The 21,186-nt window shown below is 37.6% G+C and overlaps 3 protein-coding genes across 5 annotated transcripts in view; 2 read left to right on the top strand and 1 right to left on the bottom strand.

Annotated features, from left to right (window-relative positions):
• LOC135586091 (ABC transporter C family member 13-like) overlaps nucleotides 1-903 on the top strand; it is a 61,383-nt gene extending 60,480 nt beyond the window's left edge. Inside the window, exon 36 of the mRNA XM_065109228.1 lies at nucleotides 529-903. Coding sequence (XP_064965300.1) covers nucleotides 529-609 — 81 coding nt within the window. The 3' untranslated portion in view covers nucleotides 610-903. The remainder of the gene's footprint in view (nucleotides 1-528) is intronic.
• A 2,966-nt stretch (nucleotides 904-3,869) lies between these two features.
• LOC135612665 (aspartyl protease family protein At5g10770-like) lies at nucleotides 3,870-5,910 on the top strand. Of its 2 annotated transcripts, XR_010487036.1 has the most exons (3): nucleotides 3,870-4,117; nucleotides 4,205-5,624; nucleotides 5,725-5,910. XR_010487036.1 is itself a non-coding variant. In XM_065109226.1 (2 exons), the coding sequence occupies exons 1-2, from the start codon at nucleotides 3,940-3,942 to the stop codon at nucleotides 5,491-5,493; spliced, it is 1,467 nt and encodes a 488-aa protein (XP_064965298.1). In that variant the 5' UTR covers nucleotides 3,870-3,939; the 3' UTR covers nucleotides 5,494-5,669. The 2 variants fall into 2 exon arrangements, 1 of the variants encoding a protein (XP_064965298.1); XM_065109226.1 differs by lacking the exon at nucleotides 5,725-5,910 and having other exon boundaries at nucleotides 4,205-5,669.
• A 1,780-nt stretch (nucleotides 5,911-7,690) lies between these two features.
• On the bottom strand, nucleotides 7,691-14,209 carry LOC135612664 (protein VERNALIZATION INSENSITIVE 3-like). 2 transcript variants are annotated; one of them, XM_065109224.1, is made up of 5 exons: nucleotides 13,920-14,209; nucleotides 13,694-13,790; nucleotides 12,086-12,764; nucleotides 9,371-9,678; nucleotides 7,691-9,270 (listed from the first exon to the last, which is right to left on the bottom strand). In XM_065109224.1, exons 2-5 carry the CDS (start codon nucleotides 13,710-13,712, stop codon nucleotides 8,039-8,041), a joined length of 2,238 nt encoding a protein of 745 aa, XP_064965296.1. In that variant the 5' UTR covers nucleotides 13,713-13,790; nucleotides 13,920-14,209; the 3' UTR covers nucleotides 7,691-8,038. The 2 variants fall into 2 exon arrangements, with proteins under 2 accessions (XP_064965296.1, XP_064965297.1); XM_065109225.1 differs by having other exon boundaries at nucleotides 7,863-9,267; nucleotides 13,920-14,060.
• Between the last annotated feature and the right edge of the window lie 6,977 nt (nucleotides 14,210-21,186).

The following is a 21,186-nucleotide window of genomic DNA, read 5'->3' as shown; positions in this document are numbered from 1 at the left end:
CATGTGGTTTGAAAAGGTAGGTGGTCAAAATTAGATTCGGATACTCTTGATTCATTGACGCATTACCTCCTTACACATTGCCCCCACTATTCTTCTTTAGACAGCATGATTGTCATCTCCTTTCTCTCCAGGCATTCCCATTGCATCCTTTACCTTAGTTGTACCTGCAAGTGGCAAATATACATGCAGGCATCCAAACATTTATGTCTGTAACGACAACTTACAGGCATCTTCAGTTGTGGGCAAACAAACACTCCCAAATCTTTTACGAGACCTACTTCAGTGGTACATGGAGTTTTGAGTAACATCAAGTTTATAATCTAATTTTAGGACTTTGATAATAGGTGTTAGTCTGCTGCATAACAGGACTTGCCGCCTTACATTAACTAATAGCCCTGATCATTGATTTTGCTAGCTGAGTCTGATGTTTCAACATTGCAAAACGAGGGACGCCTCAAATTGATGGTTTTACTCAAAGAAATTACAGTGTTATTAGTTGGTAAACATGTCTGAATGTTCATTTTGCAGGTTGAACAAGGAAATCCTCGAGATCTTGTCAAAGATGAATGCTCCAGATTTTCAAGCTTTGTCAAAGCATCTACCATGTAAGCAAGTGAGTTGCTTTCAAGCTAATGGATCCCCACTGCCTTTATATGTAGTAAATATATTCTAAACACTCACTATCTGTCACTGAGCACATACTGTAGACTGCCTGGCCACATGAAATGTCGCTCCATATATATATATTTATTACCTACTTTTATTGAGACCTGTTGTTGTATCAGGCTCGGTCTAATAATGTTTAGAAACATTCTGAACTCTACTTTTTCATCCTCATATCAAGTTGAGACTTCCCTGTCTTTCCTGCAGTTGTCAATGCTAAGATCTTTTCTCTTCCTCTTATTTGGTCTTGATTTAGTGGGTTATTTGAACTGGTTCTGAAATAACAGCTAGGTAGGTTATTTGACTGTTAGAGATGTCCAGGTTTCTAGTGGACGAAGCCCAATAAACAATCTGAAAGAAACATAAAAGATCAGGTCTAGTGCCTGGGCCAGACCCAAACCAAATCTGGATTACCTTTTGTTTTGTTTCTTTTTTCCCTGGACATCTGCAGACTCGATGTGTATAAAGCTGCTGATAAGGATATCGGTTAATCGGGCCTGACAGTCCAGTCTGGAATACGTTCTAAATTCAGACACCCAAGTAGTTAATCAGGTTCTGGAAGACTACTTGTCTATGGCATAATGTGCAAAGATTATATATCAGTGGTTAAGTCACTAATCGGGTATAGGAATTTGAGGAATAAAATTCAGAAAAAAAAAAAAGTATATACTGGCCCTAACTATAAAATGGTATTTACACCAAGTCAAGTCATGATATTGCACACACTGCACTAGTTAGTTAGATATCATCAACCACGGACTTCTTTTGATGAAAATGTCCATTTTTTACACACATGGAAAATATAGCATATCAATCTTATACTTGTTAATAAGAGAATATACATGAACAAGGTTATATATATATATATAACCTTGTTCATGTATATTCTCTTATTAACAAGTATAAGATTGATATGCTATAGGAAAAAATTAAACAAAGTAGGAATTACAAATATTGTTTATCGGTGGCAGTCTGTTGTCTCACTTCCCATTGTCCCATTAACACCACACATCACATCCTGTGAGAAACGATCATAAACTCTGTGCATAGCTCAGAAGGAGCAATTGCAACAAAGACAGCTTTCCCATCACATCAAAAAGCAGTATCAAAGCCTTCAAGCTAAAGCACCCATCCTCGAAATTAAAGAACCACAGTATAAGTGCAACCACCATGAGATTACACAGACAATGTCCATATCAATTGGCATATAAGAATGTATTGCCCCCATGTCAGGGTTATATCAGACAAAATTATGACTGCAGATGATCTGCATTTAGCATGATTTTTTTATTTGAACACCGACTACATAACATGGATATATATATATATATATATATGCCTGTTGGCCCATCTCAATTTAATTATCAACTCATTTCTAAGCCCTGTGACAAACTTAACTTAGCTAGTAATTCTTGAGAACTTTGGTGACTGATGTGCCCCAAGTCTAAGATCTTGGACTCAGTTAGTTGATGAGCACACACACACACACACACCAGTATGTTCGGTGGAAAGAATAATGTTGTGCCCCACAGTCCATCCCAATGACTCTCTCACCAGTCTGATATGTGTGTTCATGTGTGAGGTTAGATTGACCTTATCCATCAGAGATCCAAGTCTTCATAGTGCAAGCCTATACACATTCTTTCTTGAAAGAATGTATATTTATTTTTTTTTTTGCCCACACATCATGTTTGTGAGAGACAATAATATTATATACGTTCATGTTTTCAAGGGTGCCTCCCTGGAAATGAAATAAAATAAAATAAAATAAAATAAAATGGATCGAATCGTCCTTATAAATAGTTGGGACATTACAGCTTATTATTATTGTAGTTGTTAGTGTATGTATGATTTTTGTATCGAGTAAAAAACATGGAGCATGTAAAGTTAAGATCTGGAAATTGGTTTCAAGAAATAAGAGTGGAGGAATTTTTGTACGATAACCCCTCGCATTTAATAGGCTTAGTGTCTGCAAAATGCTCACTGGAAATGTAAATCGTAGGACATGCAAGCTGAATGATGCAGGACATGAGAAATTATGGAAGCGCAGGTGATGCAGCTTGCAGGGCCCAGAGTCTTCAGACCTTCATTATAATCAGTCAAACAAACAAAGCTTCATCTTGGACATGAAAAGAGGAGGAGAATTAATTCGATGCATGGGCCAAGTCATTTCTGTCAAATCAAGAGACAGACATTGGCACATCACATCCTCCTCCCTATTTTCTAGTTTTCATTCGGTGAGGAATTTGATGAAGTCTAATTAATGTATGTTTCATAATATCTTATCTTAAAGATTTTGATTAGATGACCAATAAACACACAAGTTTTAACATGTTAGGAATGAGTCAACAATATATGATTCAAATCAATTTGGTATTAGTATCTTCTTGTCATGAGTTTGCAGTAAAATAGGTGGGTGGAACATTGTCAACTACATTTTGCACAAGTTTCACCAAACAAGAAGAGACATAGGCACCTATTCAGCACATCATATCACACACTACATTGGCAATATATGCTGCTAACAGGGAAAAGGATGCCAAACACTGGAGAATGATTGGCTTCTTGCTTTTATCTGTATATCATACATTCACCAGTTCTTTTCCCTCCCCATGTGTTCATGCTTGCATCTGTACCAACCACAAGTCAATGAGATTTTTTGATCTCAATCCCTTCTCACACAATAAAATGGTCTCCGAAGCATTCGAGTGACCTATTATTCATATTCATGTGTATTAGATAGAAAGATATGATCAGCAATATAAATTCTTAGGTTGAGTTGAGTTGGTGTTCGACTCATCGTCATTATCTACACAAAGAGAAGCAAGCCTCCTTCACGGGATGTACTGTGGGGAGGAGGAAGAACAGCAAATGCAGCATGTCTACTTCGATGACCTCACGAGATGGTACCCAACGGTTGACAGGAATTCTTGATGAAGGCAAGTGAGCGAGCTCAGTGAGACAGCAGCAGCAGCAGCAGCAGCAGCAGCAGCAGAGGCTGAGCTGACGTGTGTGTGTGTGTGTCTGTGTCTGTGAGAGGGTCATGCACGTGAAGCTCCAATAATTTCTCATGCACAGTGTGGGTCCAAATTGCCAGCCTCTTCTCCTTTGTTGCCATGCCAAATTCCACCACATCCAAGAATCTCTCCCATCCCCACCTCCCCCCACCATTCTCTTCCTTGTCCCTTCTTTCCTTTCCTTTCCTTTCCTTTCCCTCCCCCTCCCCCTCCTCCTCCTCCTCCTCCTCCCTCTGCTCACCAACGAGGAGGCTTCACAATGGTGGAAGTGAGAGCCAACGAGTCCTGGCACAGCTCCTGGTTCCACCTTCTCCTCCTCCTCCTCCTTGCTGCTGCTGCCTCTTCCTGTCATGGAGAGAAGAAGCAGGTGCTGCCCTTGCGGGAGCTGCAGCTTGGAGACATCAAGACCTCTGAGAAATGCCTGCCACAGAGATCAAGTTAGTAGTCTCAAAATGCATGCAAAGATTTGACTCCATCTTTCACTGAGCCTATTAGTTTGTTGTGGGTGTTGTTCTTGGTCACAGGAAGGGTTAATGGTGCAACAATCCTGGAGATGAAGCACCAGAGTTACTGCTCCTGGTCAACCAAGAGCAGGGAGGATAGAGCTTGGAAGCTTTTGGCTCTTGACAATGCACGAGTGTCATCCTTACAGTCCCAGATCAATGATGCCGCCATGTCCTACAGCGCGGAGAAACCATCATCATCACCACCACCAGCAGGAGCTCAAATCCCTCTCAACTCGGGAGCAAAGCTCCAAACCATGAACTACATCGTCACCATCCAGCTGGGTGGCAAGCAGATGACAGTGATGGTGGACACTGGGAGCGACCTCACCTGGGTCCAGTGCAAGCCATGCCGGTCCTGCTACACCCAGGAAGACCCCCTCTTCGATCCCGCCGCCTCGCCTTCCTACCAACCCATCCCATGCAACTCCTCCATGTGCGACTCCCTGCAGATGGCCACCGGAGTCTCCGGCGCTTGCGGCGCCGACCAGCCCAGCTGCAACTACGCCCTCAGCTACCGAGACGGATCCTACACCAACGGAGTTCTCGCTCGGGACAGGATCGATCTGGCCGCCGTCCCCGTCCGAGGATTCGTGTTCGGCTGCGGCGAGAGCAACCAAGGCATGTTCGGCGGCACCTCCGGTCTGATGGGGCTGGGCAGGTCGCCGCTCTCTCTGGTCTCGCAGACGATACCTGAGTTTGGAGGGGTCTTCTCCTACTGCTTGCCGACCAGAGAATTCGACTCATCGGGCTCCTTGATTCTCGGCAACGACTACTCTGTCTACAAGAACTCAACCCCGGTCGTCTACACCAGAATGATCACTGATCCCCAACAGGCGTCCTTCTACTTCCTCAACCTCACCGGCATCAGCATCGGTGGCACAGCTCTTCGATCCTCAACCCAGTTCAACACCCAAGTCCTCATCGATTCCGGCACCGTGATCACTAGGCTGGTTCCTTCCGTCTACAAGACGCTGAGGGATGAGTTCCTGCGGCATTTCTCCGGGTATCCGCCTGCGCCTGGGTACTCGATCCTCGACACCTGCTTCGACTTGGCTGGATACAAGGAGGTGGACGTCCCCACCATCAGATTCACGTTCGATGGCGATGCAGAGGTGGATGTGGATGTCAATGGTGTTCTGTACTTCGCCAAGCCGGACGCATCTCAGGTTTGCTTGGCCTTCGCAAGCCTTTCTTACGAAGAAGAGATCGGGATCATCGGGAACTACCAGCAGAAGAATCTGAGGGTGGTGTATGATACAGTCGGATCAAAGGTGGGGTTTGCAGAGGAGACTTGTGGTTATAGTTGAAGGAGGTGGAAGAACATCGGAGAGCTTCAATCTACTATTGAGTGCTTGCAATTGTATACTGTGAGACACTGGAGGAAGTAGTTTCTGGCGGGCATGAATTGGTCCAACATGGAGGCAAACTTGAGGTTGAGGTTGTAAAGATTTGTTCTTCAACTGTACTTAGTTTCCCTTATTTATTTCTGGAGGGTGTTGGCATTGCTGGATTCTTATCTGAGACAACAAATCTTGCAGCTGTTAGAACTCACCAAGAAAACAGGTGAACCGAGGAATTCTGTGAAGGTACAACAAGGACTTGATTTGAGTCAACAAATCTACTGGCAATCAACACTTTGAAGGTGAAGTAACACTCAAAACTGAATGAATACAGAATGTATTTTAGATTAGCAAGTGTTGCAAAATGAACAGCATAAGGTTCTATTTATGAATTTTCTTTTTTTTACTTTCTTTAAAAAAAGGGAAAGAAATTAGGTATTTTTGAAAAAAAATCAGATAATGCAGAGCATAGAGAATATATATATATATATATATATATGATATTATGAAGGAAACTTGTTATTGGCAATCTCATTTTGCTATTAGCAATCCCTAAAAAATACTAAAATATAATTTACTAACTCTCTCATAATAAAATTATTTAAGTTATTTAAATAACTATAAAATTTTATTATACCCTCATCAATTGGAACCCTAACTATGCTAATACCACTCCGTTGTCCAATACCATAGACGACGAGCGTCGTCACTCACGATTAAGGGGATGAAGTCATTTACATTCATCCGAAATTGTTGTGGACGTCATTTGTCACTCGACATTGCTTGTCACTCACGATTAAGAGAAAAAAAAAAAAAAGATGATAAAGACATTTATAGATTCTTACAATAAGATCATAAACAATAAAAAGATATTATGAATTGAAATCTCATTGCTAAAGTTATTTAACATAACAAAAATATAATTTTGAATTGTTTTCTACTCTCAATCTTTCAGCTAATTCTCTGATGGTTACTGCCCAACAAGAAAAGTAAACCATTAATGAAATCTTACTCTGCTACATTAAAATGTAATGAATGGGTTTGGTTATCTGTCCAATGTAACTCAATTAAATGGGTCGTGATACATCTTCAATTCTATTGAAGCACAAGCTTAGAGAAGAAATGTATGCAAACTCCAAACACATCCAAGGAGTTGAAAACCTCCCATCAAAATGAATGGATACTATCCTAGTTGATGAGCACCATAAAAAAAATAAATAAATATGATTTCGGAAGATGGAATGCCTAATTGTTTTTTTCACATAAAAAATAAATACCGCTCGAGTTTCACATTCCAAAATATAATAAGAAGACACACACTAAAGTGCTAAAGCTATGTAAAAGAGGAATTGAAGTTGACAAGGTGGTCATGGAAAAAGCTATTTACCATAAGGAATTAGCAATTGATGCTCTTAGTTTTTGAAAGAAGAGTTCACTTACCTCCTAACCTTCCTCTAACCATGCACCATTCACCTAATTATACAAGAATATTAAGGATACATGCAGTTTGGAGAACCATAATTTATTTGCATGAACATATAAACAAAAAGGCATTGCATTTTTTTCATCTGTACCGAAGAGAAGTTGTTTCCACAGAAAATATTTGCATCAAATTGCCTTCCAACCACATCATTTGTTAATTTTATCCAAGCATACCTGTGGAAAAAGCCATTAAAAAAATATGTGCAAGTAATGGATGCAGTGTCCAAATCCAATAATCATCAGAGGAGATGTGATAAAAGGGAATATGTACACTCCATTGATTGTCAAATAAAAACTTCATCATTGTGCACTAGGCAGTGCTCCACAAATTCTTCACACCTTGCCATTATTTTCCACAAGAAAATTACCTGCCATCATATTCCATATTTGATACCCCTCAATTGCAAGATGACAAATGCTATGCATAAAGAGAAAACCATTCCCTTCTGAAGTGACACATCAATTCATCCTTATCCTTGATCTGAAAATAATTTATCCTGAGAATTTTGATTATCTCTGACATTTTGGCTTCGATCCAATCTGATATAGGATCTATTTACCTTATCATGCCTGAATCATCTCTTTGCAGTCAACTCGCAAGAAGTATTAACCATGTTATCAGAATCTAGATCAAATCAGCTCCAAGTAAATTCACATTCTGTTAGGTGACTTCTCCACAATATAGACTAACAATTTGCCTGCTAATTCAACATATCAATGTAACCCTAAAAGATAAAGTTGTCATCATATTACAGGAATCCATAACAAAAATTATTATCTAAGGAGAGCATAAGTTTCATAGAAAAGTGTAGGGTAGTTCTACACGATTCCTAAGTAGAGAAAAACAGAAGAAATACAGAAATTCTATGGATAGAAACTACAGTCATGTAAGTAGACAGTTTAATTTGACAATAAGGGGTTCCTGCAATTCCTGAACCATAAAGATATATTCAATGAAGAATGAACATGGCAATTTGTGTTCAAAGAATCAGGGCTCATGGATAATCAATAAGAATTAGCTTGGCAAGTCCTAATGCCAAAGCTTCATACAGAAGCCAGTCGGCACCGGTGGTGGTTTCTTGCTGCAGATTGTTTCTGAGAAGGTGTCCACCAGCTGCCCCGCGAGGCTCGCAGGATCATCAATCAGAGTATCAACATAAACAGTCACTATTCTTCTCTCCTGTGGGGTTGCCCGTAAGCTAAACCAAGTTAGAAATTTGACCCTAAAGTTGGTCTCGATGTGGCCCTCACATTCGAGCCATCTAACCACTTTCACACAATACTCATACGACCCTTCTAAGGAGCCTTCTTTAGCACACATCTCCATTATTTTCTCCCTACCTCTTTTCTTTGATAAACTTGCTGGCTCCCTACCTGAATTTGTACGGCCACTCTCTAGCAAATTAATGCCAAGTTTCAATTTGCTACCTCTCCCAGGACCTTCCTGACTGGTATCCAGCCCACGGTGAGTAACTGGTAAGGTTTGATCTGGATGCCCGAATGGAACGATAACCATCTCATCTGCAGTAGGTGCATTGGATTCATTCTCTGATTTGGGGATGTCAGTTGCCTGGTTATTCTCCACAGAGTTTGTGGAATCCTTGTGGGACTCCATTTGAATTGTTGGGTTCAGCTCCTCATCTAATGCAGAACCAGAATGCCCTGGTGTTTCGTCAGCCTCCATAACTTCAGCTCCACTTATTGTTCCTGCATATTCGCTCTTTTCATCTTTCTGTATGTGGTCTGATAATTTTTCCGAGTCAAGGATATCAGGCTTCTCAAAATAATGAAAACAACTGTCTGGTGACTTGTTGAGGTCAGTATATGCAACAACATTATTGTTAGATTCATCTCCCTCCGATGGGTTTGATAGGCCACTACTGTTTGTTTTTGGGCTTTGGCAATATGGTTTGGATGGGTTTACATCTGCAGCTAAGCCTGCTGGATCATCCAAAGAAATGCCTTCCGTTGTTACTCCAACTTCCCACATTCTGAGCTCACTGAAGCTGCTGAAGGCTACCACCTTGAACATGTATTCTGTAGCTGGAGATAGTTCTGTTATCAGAAACCTCCTCTTTGGCTTAAACAAAGTACAGGTTGGTTTCTTAGGGTACTCCCTAGCATCGGCTTTTCGGTGCCATATGGTAAAACCAGCCATCTCTTGTGATAAAGCTGAATTATCATCATAACCCAACACCAAAGTAACCGACACCGGGGATATGTCTACAAATTTGATGAAGCTAGAGGATGTCAAACTTACTTCTGCAATGAACATATCCACAAATAAGTGAACATTGCATGATAAACAAGTACCAAATATTCAGGACTCTTGAAGACAAGACAGATTCATAGAGAAGCTTACGCTGAACTTGAGTATCAGAAGAGAAGGCTAGTAGATGCATAGAATCTAATAATTTGACAGCAAAAGCACACATTCTCTGAACTTCGGCACCAACAGAAAGTCTGTTGACAATTCCACGAGCCATGTTTGGTAAATCATTAATAGGCCCAACTTCAGCCTCCAACTTCTTCATTGCTGTGTCAACTATCTCATGCAAGCTCTGAAACTTCTCTGTTGATTCAAGAATTTTATGACTAAGTGAAATCCGATAACACAATACATCTACTCGTCGTGCATCCATTGCAATCATGAGTTGCTTTTTCCAGCATCTGCAAAACATGAAAAAATCTGAAGTTAACCAAATCTGCACCCCAACTGATCCTAAATTAGGAAATTTGGAGTCTGTTATGCATGACAAAGTTTACTCTAATTACCTACCATCTTCTAAGCCTAAAAATTCAAAGGGCCTGATAGGTTCACTAAAAAGACTGGCCAAAATTGTTCAACCACCAGTTGGCCTTTCCTCTAGTGCCTGTTTGGTTTTGTGTAAGTCAATGAAGTCAAAACATCACTTTATAAATGTGACACTTTCAGAAATTGATTTACCAGATTTGTTGTTTGGGTTATCATGAAAATGAACGAAGAATCCTTTTTTTTGTAAGTTTAAGCAGCCATGATAAACTCTCATAGATTCTTGTTGATTTTCCTTCTTTTTTATAATGTTTGAGGATCTAAATTAGAACTGCCCTGTAAGACTAGCAATTATTGTACTTGATTCCAAACTTTTATTAAGCCTAATCCCATGGAAAAATTCCTTGCACTTCCAATATATCATTATAAATAATCCTACAGACAATAATAATGTTAGGTGGATCATATAAGAGATTTCTGATATCCAGGTTTTAAAACAGTGCTTCAGAATTTGAACGGACAAGCATCAAAAACACCCTTAGACTCAATTTTCTAGTCTCATCATCATCATCCTTTGCTTATCAATATGGGATTCGCTACTGAGGAATTGATGGTAAGCAGAAAATGTAATGATGCTTGAATGATGTAAGTACATGTCCTTGCGAAGACTTCAACAGTGAAGAATATATTAAATCATGATAATAAAAATGGTATAGTTTTTCCAATTGCATCCTAGAAAGTTCTGCAATCAAACTTACAGTTGGAGATGAAAGATCCAATAACAGAAACAAAAGAATGTCAACAAAAATGATTATATCCATAAAAGGAGAAGGGAATTTGCCCATGGGCTCATAATGTTGAAACTTTGCATGTACTACACGGAGCACAGCAAAGGTTTAAATATCTCAATGAATTGACCTTTCTGACCATTTGAGAGAAGGTTCACAAGATCAAGTTCAGTCTAGCTTTCACCATAGAAATTTGGGATTAGATTGAATAGGTAAACTCAGTCAGATTGGGAGTGGAGATATTTGTGAATTAGCTTCAGGCCCAATATCGACTAAGCCCAATTAAATAATCAAGACTGACCAAGAATAAGCACAATCCAATGGAACTGGCCAATCCATCAAATTTTCAAGGGCTATAAGCTAGCTAAACTGATCTTGTAGACAATGATCAGAAGATAGTGATTTGAAATTAAAATTTCATCAATTAATGATTAATTGGGGGATTTTTTTAATTATGTTTTCTAGAAAAATTAAGCTCATGTTGCAAATTTTCTCACCCCTAAAACATAGAGGATTCAAGTCAGATATGTAAATCCATATTCAAGAGTGGTATCATTCTTTTAGTTAAAAGATTATGAGGATTATGTCTTTCACCAGAAAGAAAATCCCTTTTTGTGAAATAAAGGCTTGTCTTGAAAAAACAACCTGTTTGTTCGTAGGTACAAGGTAAAAACCTACTTTGATGGATGCCTTATGTACTGACAAAACGTCTGAAGGCATGACAATAAAAGATGGAAAACAAAGGTTTGACATTTGCCATGGTGAACATTTCGGACAAAGGCAAGTGAAAAGTAGACAAAGATACGGTGTGGGTCAGCATTGCAAATCTTTACATTTGTTATCTCTCACTTTGCCAGTAATCCCTTAAGAACCATATCATGAAACCACAACCTAAAACCATGTTCAACTTTATTTCACACCAATTATGTAATCTCAAAAGGTCATACACCAAGCATCCATTATTTAATTGTGTTTATTTGAAATCAAACACCATTCCAGCTCGAGCAGGCCATTTGTGTTACTGGTGATCGAGTACATGTCCATATTTGTGCTGGAGGATAATCCACAAATTGACCAACACCATTTCTCAATACAAACCAGAGTGTCTAATACAACTTGCTAGGGAGAAATACTGACAGAAATACATCAAATTTTGTGTCTGTAATGACTCCTATATTATCATGTTCTCATCAGCATGACTATTGTTTTCTATTCGTGTAATTTGACCATTTGAACTCATCACAACTTCATCCGCTTGCACTGATACTGATAGGTTACATAGCATTTTATCAGTTCATAGAGCCGATCTTATAATATGTCCTGAAAGTTGAAATCTGAAAGGAGTTGAGAACTCAAAAGACAAAAAATTGACTACGAAAATAAAGGGGAATTTAAATAGGTCATAAGCTCATAATCAAACAAATAAAGGTCCAGTACTGATATCTAGATGTTAACAACCACTAGACACTGCAAGGAGCACTGAAAATATTTCAGGGAAATAATTCTAACAAATTCAAAGGGATGTGGAAGAAATTACCCAAGCAAGTCATTGGATTTTCCACAGTATGTGCAGTAATAGCTCCCATCCAAGCTTGTGCATTTTCCATTCTTCACAATACCAGCTCTTTCATGCTTGAGAGCACACTCAAGATGGCATGACAAACCACATGGATTACCTTGAGAAAGAGTATCCGAGCTACAAAACAGCCAAAGGCTAGGGTCCTTATTATCATCATATTTGTGGCAGATACAACACGAGCAGCGTTTGCAAAATGCATCATCAAGGTTCAGAGTGGCTCTGCATGCTAGATTTTGGCAGTATCGCACATTAATGACAGCCTCATTTCCTTCACTTGCTGGAAGATTATTTGCAGTAATAGGTAGACGTGACGGGTTCTCATTCTTTCTGTGTCTTTTGTGTGGAGTTTGAGGGTTAGGGTTAGGTGGATTAGGAGTTGAATTCATGGCTTCCACATGTCCTCCAGATTTTTTCTCAGATACAAGTTTGAAAAGGTATTCTATCATCTTCTGCTTTGTTAAGCCCGTATACTTCCTCTCCTTCCCTATTTCTGCACAAAGGATCTCCAGAAGGTCTTTCCTGCTCCAAGTTTGTAGTTTCTCAGTAGAACTGTCTGGCCATTTAGACAATTCATGGATGAGTTCTCTCTTGTCATCTATACTCAGCTTGCGGCATTTAGAAGGGTCAAGAACAAATCCTGAAGTGAGTGAAAATTTCGGTGTCAGTAGTGGGATAAGATGGCAGGTGAACAGAAACAGAAACAAGCCTATGACCTGTCAACATCTCATCCAATGAGAAATTAGTTAACACAGACTTCATCATAAGAAAGACTCGTGGTCATGATCCGATCATCCAAATGCCAGATTCATACAACATCTAAGAGAGCATCATCGTGGACCAGTACAGATGAAGTGTCAGATGAAAGAGCACTTGGGTGTTTACATAGGTCCTCTGAACATATAATGGAAGTCGAAGGACAGTATTAAGAAGAACTCTCATGCAAATTTCTGTATGAGCAATAAGTAATTAAAGCAATGGAATAATAGCCATCGCATGCATCAACAATCTAAGCGGCTCTAAATAGTTCTCTACCGAATTAATAAAGAACATTACAGATTTTAACTTGAACAGATAAATATTTTCTAGACATGTCAAAACCCCCTGGCTAAGATCAGGATTCAGAAACCAACCAAAATCTCCTATAAAAGAAAAAGGAAGAATAAGACGACGCTCAATTTTAAGCATACAAACGATTCCAAGCGAACAAATAGAACCAAGAATCAGATTCCTTTGCCTCTCTGTGCGTGCCACATATTAAAATAAATCCCAGCTAAGCCAAACAAGACAATCTTTACACGTGACAGAGGAAATGATTTCCAGATAACCAAAAAAGAGAAATCAAGAAACCCACAAGGAAGCTCCAAAGTCGGATCATCATCATACCAAATGCCCGAAAATTCGAGGAAACCAAGAAAAGACCTTCCAAAATCGAAGTTTTACCAAACCAAGCGGCGAAAGATCCACATGAAGCCATGAAACCCCTATCGAAAACCAATCTTTACGGAACCCGAGCCGCAATCCAATCAAACGACGCGTACCGAAGGCGGAAAAGAGTCGGAAACCCACCGGAGAAAGGCGGATCCATGGCGTCGAGATCTCAGCTCCTCCTCCCCCTTCGCATGGCCTCCTCAAAGCCCACCCGTTTCGCCTTTCCGGGAGCCCCCTGCAACCACGCACCCCCATCCGAGATCGAAGGGCAACAACCCCGTCCATTAAAAAAAGACCCCAATTATCGTACGCAACATCTCGTTTCCTACACAGAAATATAAAAAAGAGGAGCAGATACGAATACCAAGAAAGGAATCCACGGCTGACCCGGTCGCCGTCTCCGGCCCCGCACCACACACCTCCCTCTCTTCTGGCCTCGGACGTCACCGGGAGGGCGAGGGACGGAGACGATGGCCGTGCTCCGGACGTTATAGCATTGAAGTAGGTGCAGGCGCGGAGACAATGGCCAATTGGAAGCAGCGAGGAGACCGGTAGGCCAAATTAATGTGAAGTGAAAGAAGGAGACGCCAACGAAAGGGGGCTCATGTCATCTTAGCCTTTCCACTTGATGGGACCCCAGTCTTCTACGTGGGATCAGAGAAGAAGTCGCAGAGAGAGAGAGAGAGAGAGAGAGCGAGACAGAGGAAAAGGGGCGGAAAAGTGAGGGAGAGAAAGGAAAAGTGAAAAGGGGATTTGTGTTCCTATAGAAAAAGATTTGGTGGGTGGCCGGTGGCGGAGAGAGAGAGAGAGAGAGAGAGAGAGAGAGAGAGAGTACGTAAATTTTATTTCATTTGACTTAAATTAACTTATCCATTCGTCTCCTAATATTCAGCAATATCTCATACAAAATGTGGGTTGTGCTTGACAATTTGCATGAGGTCAACATATGTCATATTGTAAAAGATATATGTACATGTTTAGTCTTGCCGACAAAAGAGAAAACAAAGAAGACTTGAGATTTGGATTTGTGATCAGTCAATTACGTGGGGGAGAAAATTGTTAAAAGAATAACCTAAAAAAATCAAAAATAAGATGTAAATCACAAAATAAAATATAATTCTTTTAATGTGTAATAATAATTAAATATAAAAAAAATACAACTCTTCTTTCAGTTAACCCGTCTTTAAAAAATCAATAAAAATTAAGATTTGATTCTTCTATAAATATGTTAGATAGAAAAATAAGGTATATTTTTTTTTTGAATATTCTTAAGTTTCTTTCAAAAAAATATAATTTTTTTTTATTTATGTGAGAGATGTATTAGAGAATTTTTGCTTGAGTGGAGGTAACTCATCTTTTGATTTTTTTTCGTGAATATAAACGAAACATATTTAACCATTACATCTTTTGTTGATCACAAGTATATTATTATTTGTAAATGTCTTAGGTTTTTTTGTTTCGGAGTTCTCCTCTCGCTCCCTGAAATATATATTTTTATTAAATAAATCAAACCTTAATGTCTCATGATTTTTTTTTTCAGAGTTCATTGTCTTTTAAAGAAATTAATTACCAAGCAATCTGATTCCTGTTATAATTCCAAAATTACTTTTCAGCCCTAAAACCTCATACAACATCGGCAATAAGGACTCAATTAACTTATTCATAGTCTTATCTCATATAAAATCAAATTTCTTTTTTGATGCAAGATATCAAAAGATATATATATATATATATATCTATATATGTATATGTGTGTATATATATATGTATATATATGTATATATGTATGTATATATATGTAAATATATATATACATACATATATACATATATATATACATATATATACATAAATATATATATATATACATATATACATATATATAAATACATACATACATATATATAAATACATACATACATATATATATATATTAACAGACAGATTCTTTTCACAGCATGAAATATGATCATTCAATGATAAAAGATCAGCTCTAGTCCTACAGCTAATAAATGTATACAACTTCAATAACAGTAATATTCTTGATGTGTTAAGACTGGATCTAAAGATGTCAATATACATAATCTTGTCTCATGCAAAATTTAGTTCCAAAAAGATGTATTTATATAATCTTACTTTTGCAATTAGAGGAATTATTCAATCATAAAAGATGAACTATAAAAGAATTATGAAGTATCATTGTGTTAGGGATGGAGACCACTCCCACATAGTACTACAAGCAAAACATAAGTTAGAGGGTGCACACTGCAACTAATCCAACACAAATCACCAGTTCTAGCTGTAATGACTAAGTTTTCTGTGTACTCTTAGAAGTCAAGCTTCAAGTGTAAGAGAATACCATGAGGCTGGAAGCTTCTGTCCACCATGGCTCAGTACAAAGAAAGACAAGTAGATAAAGTCATATATTTCTGGTATACATGCATGATTTCTAGATGAATATTCTGATGCCAAACACTTGAGGTTTGCAGATACTAAATACTTGTACTGTACAAAGAACAAGGTAGCTGATAGAGCCTACTTTCAGAAAAAAAAAAAAAAAACTCATCTTTATGAGTTTCTCTCGGAATCATTTTCAGAAAATTTTAACACTATCTCTTTTTTTAAGCCTAATATTTGGAATATTATTTTCCTCTATTTTCTTATGGACTGATTCATAAGATAAATTAGTCCAATTATAATATTCTTATACTGTGTTATAGTATTTTCAGCAATCCCAGATACTATAACATGATACAAAAATATTGTAACATATATAAATTTTATAAAAATACAGTGTTTACATGTCTTCAATAAAACCAGAAATCACTATAATGCAATACAAAAATAATGTAATATGGTATTTTTATAATTTGTTACAGTATTTTTTTTGTCATTGTTGAAAACAGTATAACACAGAGGGAAAAATATTATAATTGGATGGATTGGTTCATCAGAAAGAGAAGGGATAGAGAGGGAAAAAAGGATAGGTGACTAGGGATATTTTAGGTATTAGACAACAAAAACATCATTAGGGATTTCTGAAAATGAGGATAGTTCTTGAGAAAAAATCTCAAAAGATGACTGTTTTTCAGGAATTTGTCATAGAGGATATTAATCTTGTGTTGCCAATATATTTTTCTTGACCTTCCTTCAAAAAAAATAAAAGGAATCTGATGCTGAAAAATATTTCTGCTGATACCATATACTGTACAAATAGAACAAGGTAGAGATGATACCATATGCTGAAAAATGTTCCTGCACTGCCAATATGTTTTTCTTGACCTTTCTTCCGAAAGAAATGGAATCTGATGCTGAAAACTCAATGTTCGAAGAACTTTTGACATTAGAGAGGCCATCTTTCTACTGCCACTTGCATAGTTGCTTAAATAGTTGATTCCACATATAGGAAAACCACTACTATTGGACAGTATTCTCTCTCTTTTTTAGCAGCAGGAATCATTCCCCATTAGTTTCTAAGGGACTCAAGTGATGCAAAAACAAGCAGATAAAATTGAAATGGAGAGAGAAGAACTAAGCTGAGTCCAGATTCCAGGAACAACAAAAGAACCATGCCAAACCATTGATTTCATCTGCAAAGTGACTACTTCACAAGAGGACTTTCTTAACTACAGTACTAATTATATGTTTACAGGCATGACATAAGGTTATCCAGTGGATCATGTTCTCTGAGCATGGATAAAAAGCACGAGTAAGCTGGCTTTACTGTCAGATTAACCAGCCTGAGCACAATGCATGTATGCTTAGCTTTGCGGAATAGAATGAGTCAAAATGAGTAGTCTTTTATCCTCCTTCTTCTTCCAGCCTAAAAGGCTGAAACCTCCAAAGTCTTTAATTAGGTAGACGACAATGGTAGTACTCTGCATCGAAGCAAGAAAAGTCAAGATTGTGACCAAATTTTTGGACCTTAGTTAATCGGATAAGGATTGCTTTAAGCAATGTAGAGGAACAGATGTAAAGAAGTGGCAACATATTTCCTCCTCCAGCAGTGCTACTAGTGCAAGACTCGTTTCTCAGCTGTTAGGGTAGATAAGATTCTTTGCATCTAATATAAGGAAAGAATCATCAAAACAAAACAGGTTAACGAGCATATCCTGCACACGCAATTCTCTTCATGGATGAAACACTGCGAGAATGGTCTCGTGTTACTGAGATTTGAAAGAGTTCGAGTGACATCGATTCCCATCTCGGCATCACCTCAACATTTCTACGTTTGCCTCGCATGCTCTTCGAGACTAGGGTGGGGTGACGTTATGTCCAGAGGAGCGACAAATATGTTGATATGGCCTTTGGCAGCTGAAGATGAACCATAAAAAAATTATATTTTGGCACCACAAATTAATAGAAATCCTTTTGATAGTGCATCGAAATTCTCTTAGCGATCCTGCGACTTCGACTCTTATTTCTAAGAAGGATTAATAAACATGCTCTCCTCTCATTCTCCCAAGAGAAGAGGAGAAGAGAGGAAATTTTTACCTCCAAGAACTCATCTTTATTTTCTACTTTACGAAGCTCAGTCATCCATGATGGAATATTTATGTTTTTTTGGACTTCGTGCCATCACACCTAAACCAGAGAGGCAATAGAGCTATAAGGTAGTGTAAGTATAAAAATTATAATCATACTTTTATTATGTAAAAAATTAATATTAAAATTAAAATCAAACAATGATAGATCAAGATAGGATTACGTGCATTTTAATACTATTTTAAAAAAATTATCTGATCTCTAAATTTATTGTCGTTGAATCCGAGAGAAGCAATATTGTCGATCTATAATTCCATAATCAGAATTAGATTTGTTTTCTCCTTTCTTTTTATCATTCACAAGATAATTATAAATGATGGAATAAGGGCTAATAAGAACTAGATAATAATTTTTTTTATTCTAGCTACTATTGATTTATATATTGGTTATTATGTGGGAATTTCAATCTGTGTGTTGCATCCATCTGAGAAATTTGGTGGTTGTAAATTTTCTTTTTCTCCTAAATATATAAATTAATAAATAAAATTTTCTTAACGTCAAGTATTGAGTTTCTAATAAATTTTATCTATTTATTAGCTATAACAAGAGGTTTGTTTAGAATAAGTAATTAGGAATCCATTTATAGCAATTCTAAAGAATATTATAATAATTATATCTTATTAACAATCAGAATCTAATCAAATTTATAATATATCTTATCCAATTAAATAAGATTATATAATCTAACAAAAAATAAATCTGACTGAATCAACACACCGATAGATAGATGACCTGTATTTAATGAGGTAATCACTCGTAATTATAAAATTTTAAAATTAAACAAAATGAATAAATTTGTCGGTACCAAAATAATATGCAAATTTACTTCTACATGACAGATCAGAAGATATTTTTTACTTGGGAGTTGGATACCGAAAGCAACATAAACCTTAGGTTGGAAAGATGATGATACTCAATGGTGTCAGTCCACAACAATTTATCTTTTCCGAAGACTATTTCCAATAAGAAGAAGAAAGGACACCTCAAGTGTCCCACTCGAGTCTTACATCTTCTTGTTGCTGAAGCTGGTCTCCTGGTTGATCTGCGCAAGTCAAATCAAGTCACAGTCAGGAAAACCATGTTGAGTAGTTGGTGATTACTACTACTTTTACCATGCTGCACAAGATTCATCTTTTAAGTCACTGGGTTGAGTCTCCACAAATAGGTTACTGTCAACGTCAATTTTGATCGGCAATTTGATATAAAAAATTAATTTCGAGTGTGATCACATTTGGAGGAAAACAAGTTTTTTTTGACATCCTATCTCAGTTTAAGGATAAAAAACACTTTTATCTAATATCATATTTATTTATTCAAAAAGGTTAGTGGGACATATATAATAATATTTTTTACATTTAATGTTAAGATCCATTTTAACACTAGTGATTTTCCTCCTAAACTATTGAAGTTTTTATAATTTATTTTATATTTAAAATAAATTTTATATTTTAAAAAACATAGTATATAAGTCTTTCCCAACAAGTTTGAATTAACAAACATTAAAATTTACTTATATGATATACCGACTCATAATAAATTATTAATATAATAATATATATAATTTAAATTTAGAAAAAGGATTAAGGTCTATTTTAGCTCTTTTAGTTTTGACTATGGACTACTCAAGCCCTTATGGTTTACTTGTATCTAAAATAACCTATACATTTTTAAAAACATAGTATATAAGCATCTCCCATCAAATCTGAATTAATGGATATTAAAGTCTAATATGCTAACTCAAAATAAACTATTAATATAATGACATGTGTAATTTAAATTTTAAAAAGTATTAAAGTTTATCTTATCGAGGAAGAAGAAATGACAGAGGTCGTAGTGATGGACAAAGGCAGAGAGGTAGAGAGGCAAAGGTAGTGCAAGGAAATCTAGAGGTTGTTAGGATCGAGAGCACTAAGAGGGGGGGGGTGAATTAGTGCAGCGGAAATCTTACAGCGATTAAAAACCAAAAGCTGCGTTCGTTCAATAAAAACTGTTATGATGCAAAAGCCGATTCTAAGATTACTTATGATTGAGTGCAGTTTACGTTTAAACACAGTTAGCGTCTAAACGCAGTTTGCGTCTAAATGCAGATTGCGTCTAAGCGCAGTTTGCGTCTTAGCGCAGATTGCGTCTAAGCGCAGATTGCGTCTAAACGCAGATTGCGTCTAAGTGCAGATTGCGTCTAAACACAGTTTGCGTCTAGAGGCAGTTTAAGCAGAAGTATAAAGACAATGTGCTGCTGTTGTACAGCTCAAAAAGTAATCTGCAAAAAACAGATTTACGTCTAAACGCAGATTTACGTCTAGACGCAGATTTACGTCTAAACGCAGATTTACGTTTTAAACGCAGATTTACGTCTGAACTTTGAAACTCGTTTGTATACTCGCAGAAGGCAGTATGCAGTTGAAATCAAGACGTAAACGTGAACTGAGATCTGATGATTGTGCGAGGAAAGTCGATTTACGTCTAAGTGCAGTTTTACGTCTAAATGTTGAAACTCGTTCGTAAAATTGTAGAGGACAGTTTGCAGTTATCAATAGGATCAAAATGTAAGTGTCAACTGCAAAGAAACTCGTTCGTAAAAGCACGGAAGACAGTTCTGCAGAATCAAACGTAAACGTAAACTGCAATGTACGAAAATACGGATTTACGTCTGAATGCAGATTCGGAAGAACAGCACTTAGAACTTGAAAGCGCAGAGAGCAGTAGTAATGAAGGAGGTTTGCAGTAATGATAAAGTGCTCAAAGATAAACGCAAACCAGAGATTTAGAGTGGTTCGGTCAGCCTTGACCTACTCCACTTTTGGCTTCCTCCACCGACGAGGTCGCCGACGTCAACTAGGGGCCTTCCTTCAATAGGCGAAGGCCAAACTGCCCTTTTACAGTTTCTCTCCTTTTGACAGGCTCAGGAGACAACCTTTACAGACCTTTCTCTCCTCACTTTACAACTGAAAACTTGAAGAACAGAAGGAGGAGACTTAAAGGCTTTACAACACTTTTGAGCTCTTAGAATCACAGAAAAGATCAAGATTTCGGTGTAGGTCTGTTCTCTTTTCAGTGCTGAATGGGTGGGGTATATATAGGCCCCA

This window comes from Musa acuminata, chromosome BXJ2-5 (assembly GCF_036884655.1).
Source record: "Musa acuminata AAA Group cultivar baxijiao chromosome BXJ2-5, Cavendish_Baxijiao_AAA, whole genome shotgun sequence".
In the NCBI taxonomy this organism is placed as follows: domain Eukaryota; kingdom Viridiplantae; phylum Streptophyta; class Magnoliopsida; order Zingiberales; family Musaceae; genus Musa; species Musa acuminata.
Note: the sequence above shows the minus strand (reverse complement) of the source record. Positions and strands in the feature narration are given on the sequence as shown.

Coding starts and splice junctions, on each gene's coding strand:
- LOC135612665 (XM_065109226.1), top strand. CDS start 3,940: ATGGTGGAAGTGAGAGCCAACGAGTCCTGGCACAGCTCCTGGTTCCAC. Junction 4,118..4,204: donor ATGCCTGCCACAGAGATCAA/GTTAGTAGTCTC, acceptor TCTTGGTCACAG/GAAGGGTTAATGGTGCAACA.
- LOC135612664 (XM_065109224.1), bottom strand. Junction 9,679..12,085: donor AAATCCAATGACTTGCTTGG/GTAATTTCTTCC, acceptor CATGTTTTGCAG/ATGCTGGAAAAAGCAACTCA. Junction 9,271..9,370: donor TTCTGATACTCAAGTTCAGC/GTAAGCTTCTCT, acceptor TGTTCATTGCAG/AAGTAAGTTTGACATCCTCT.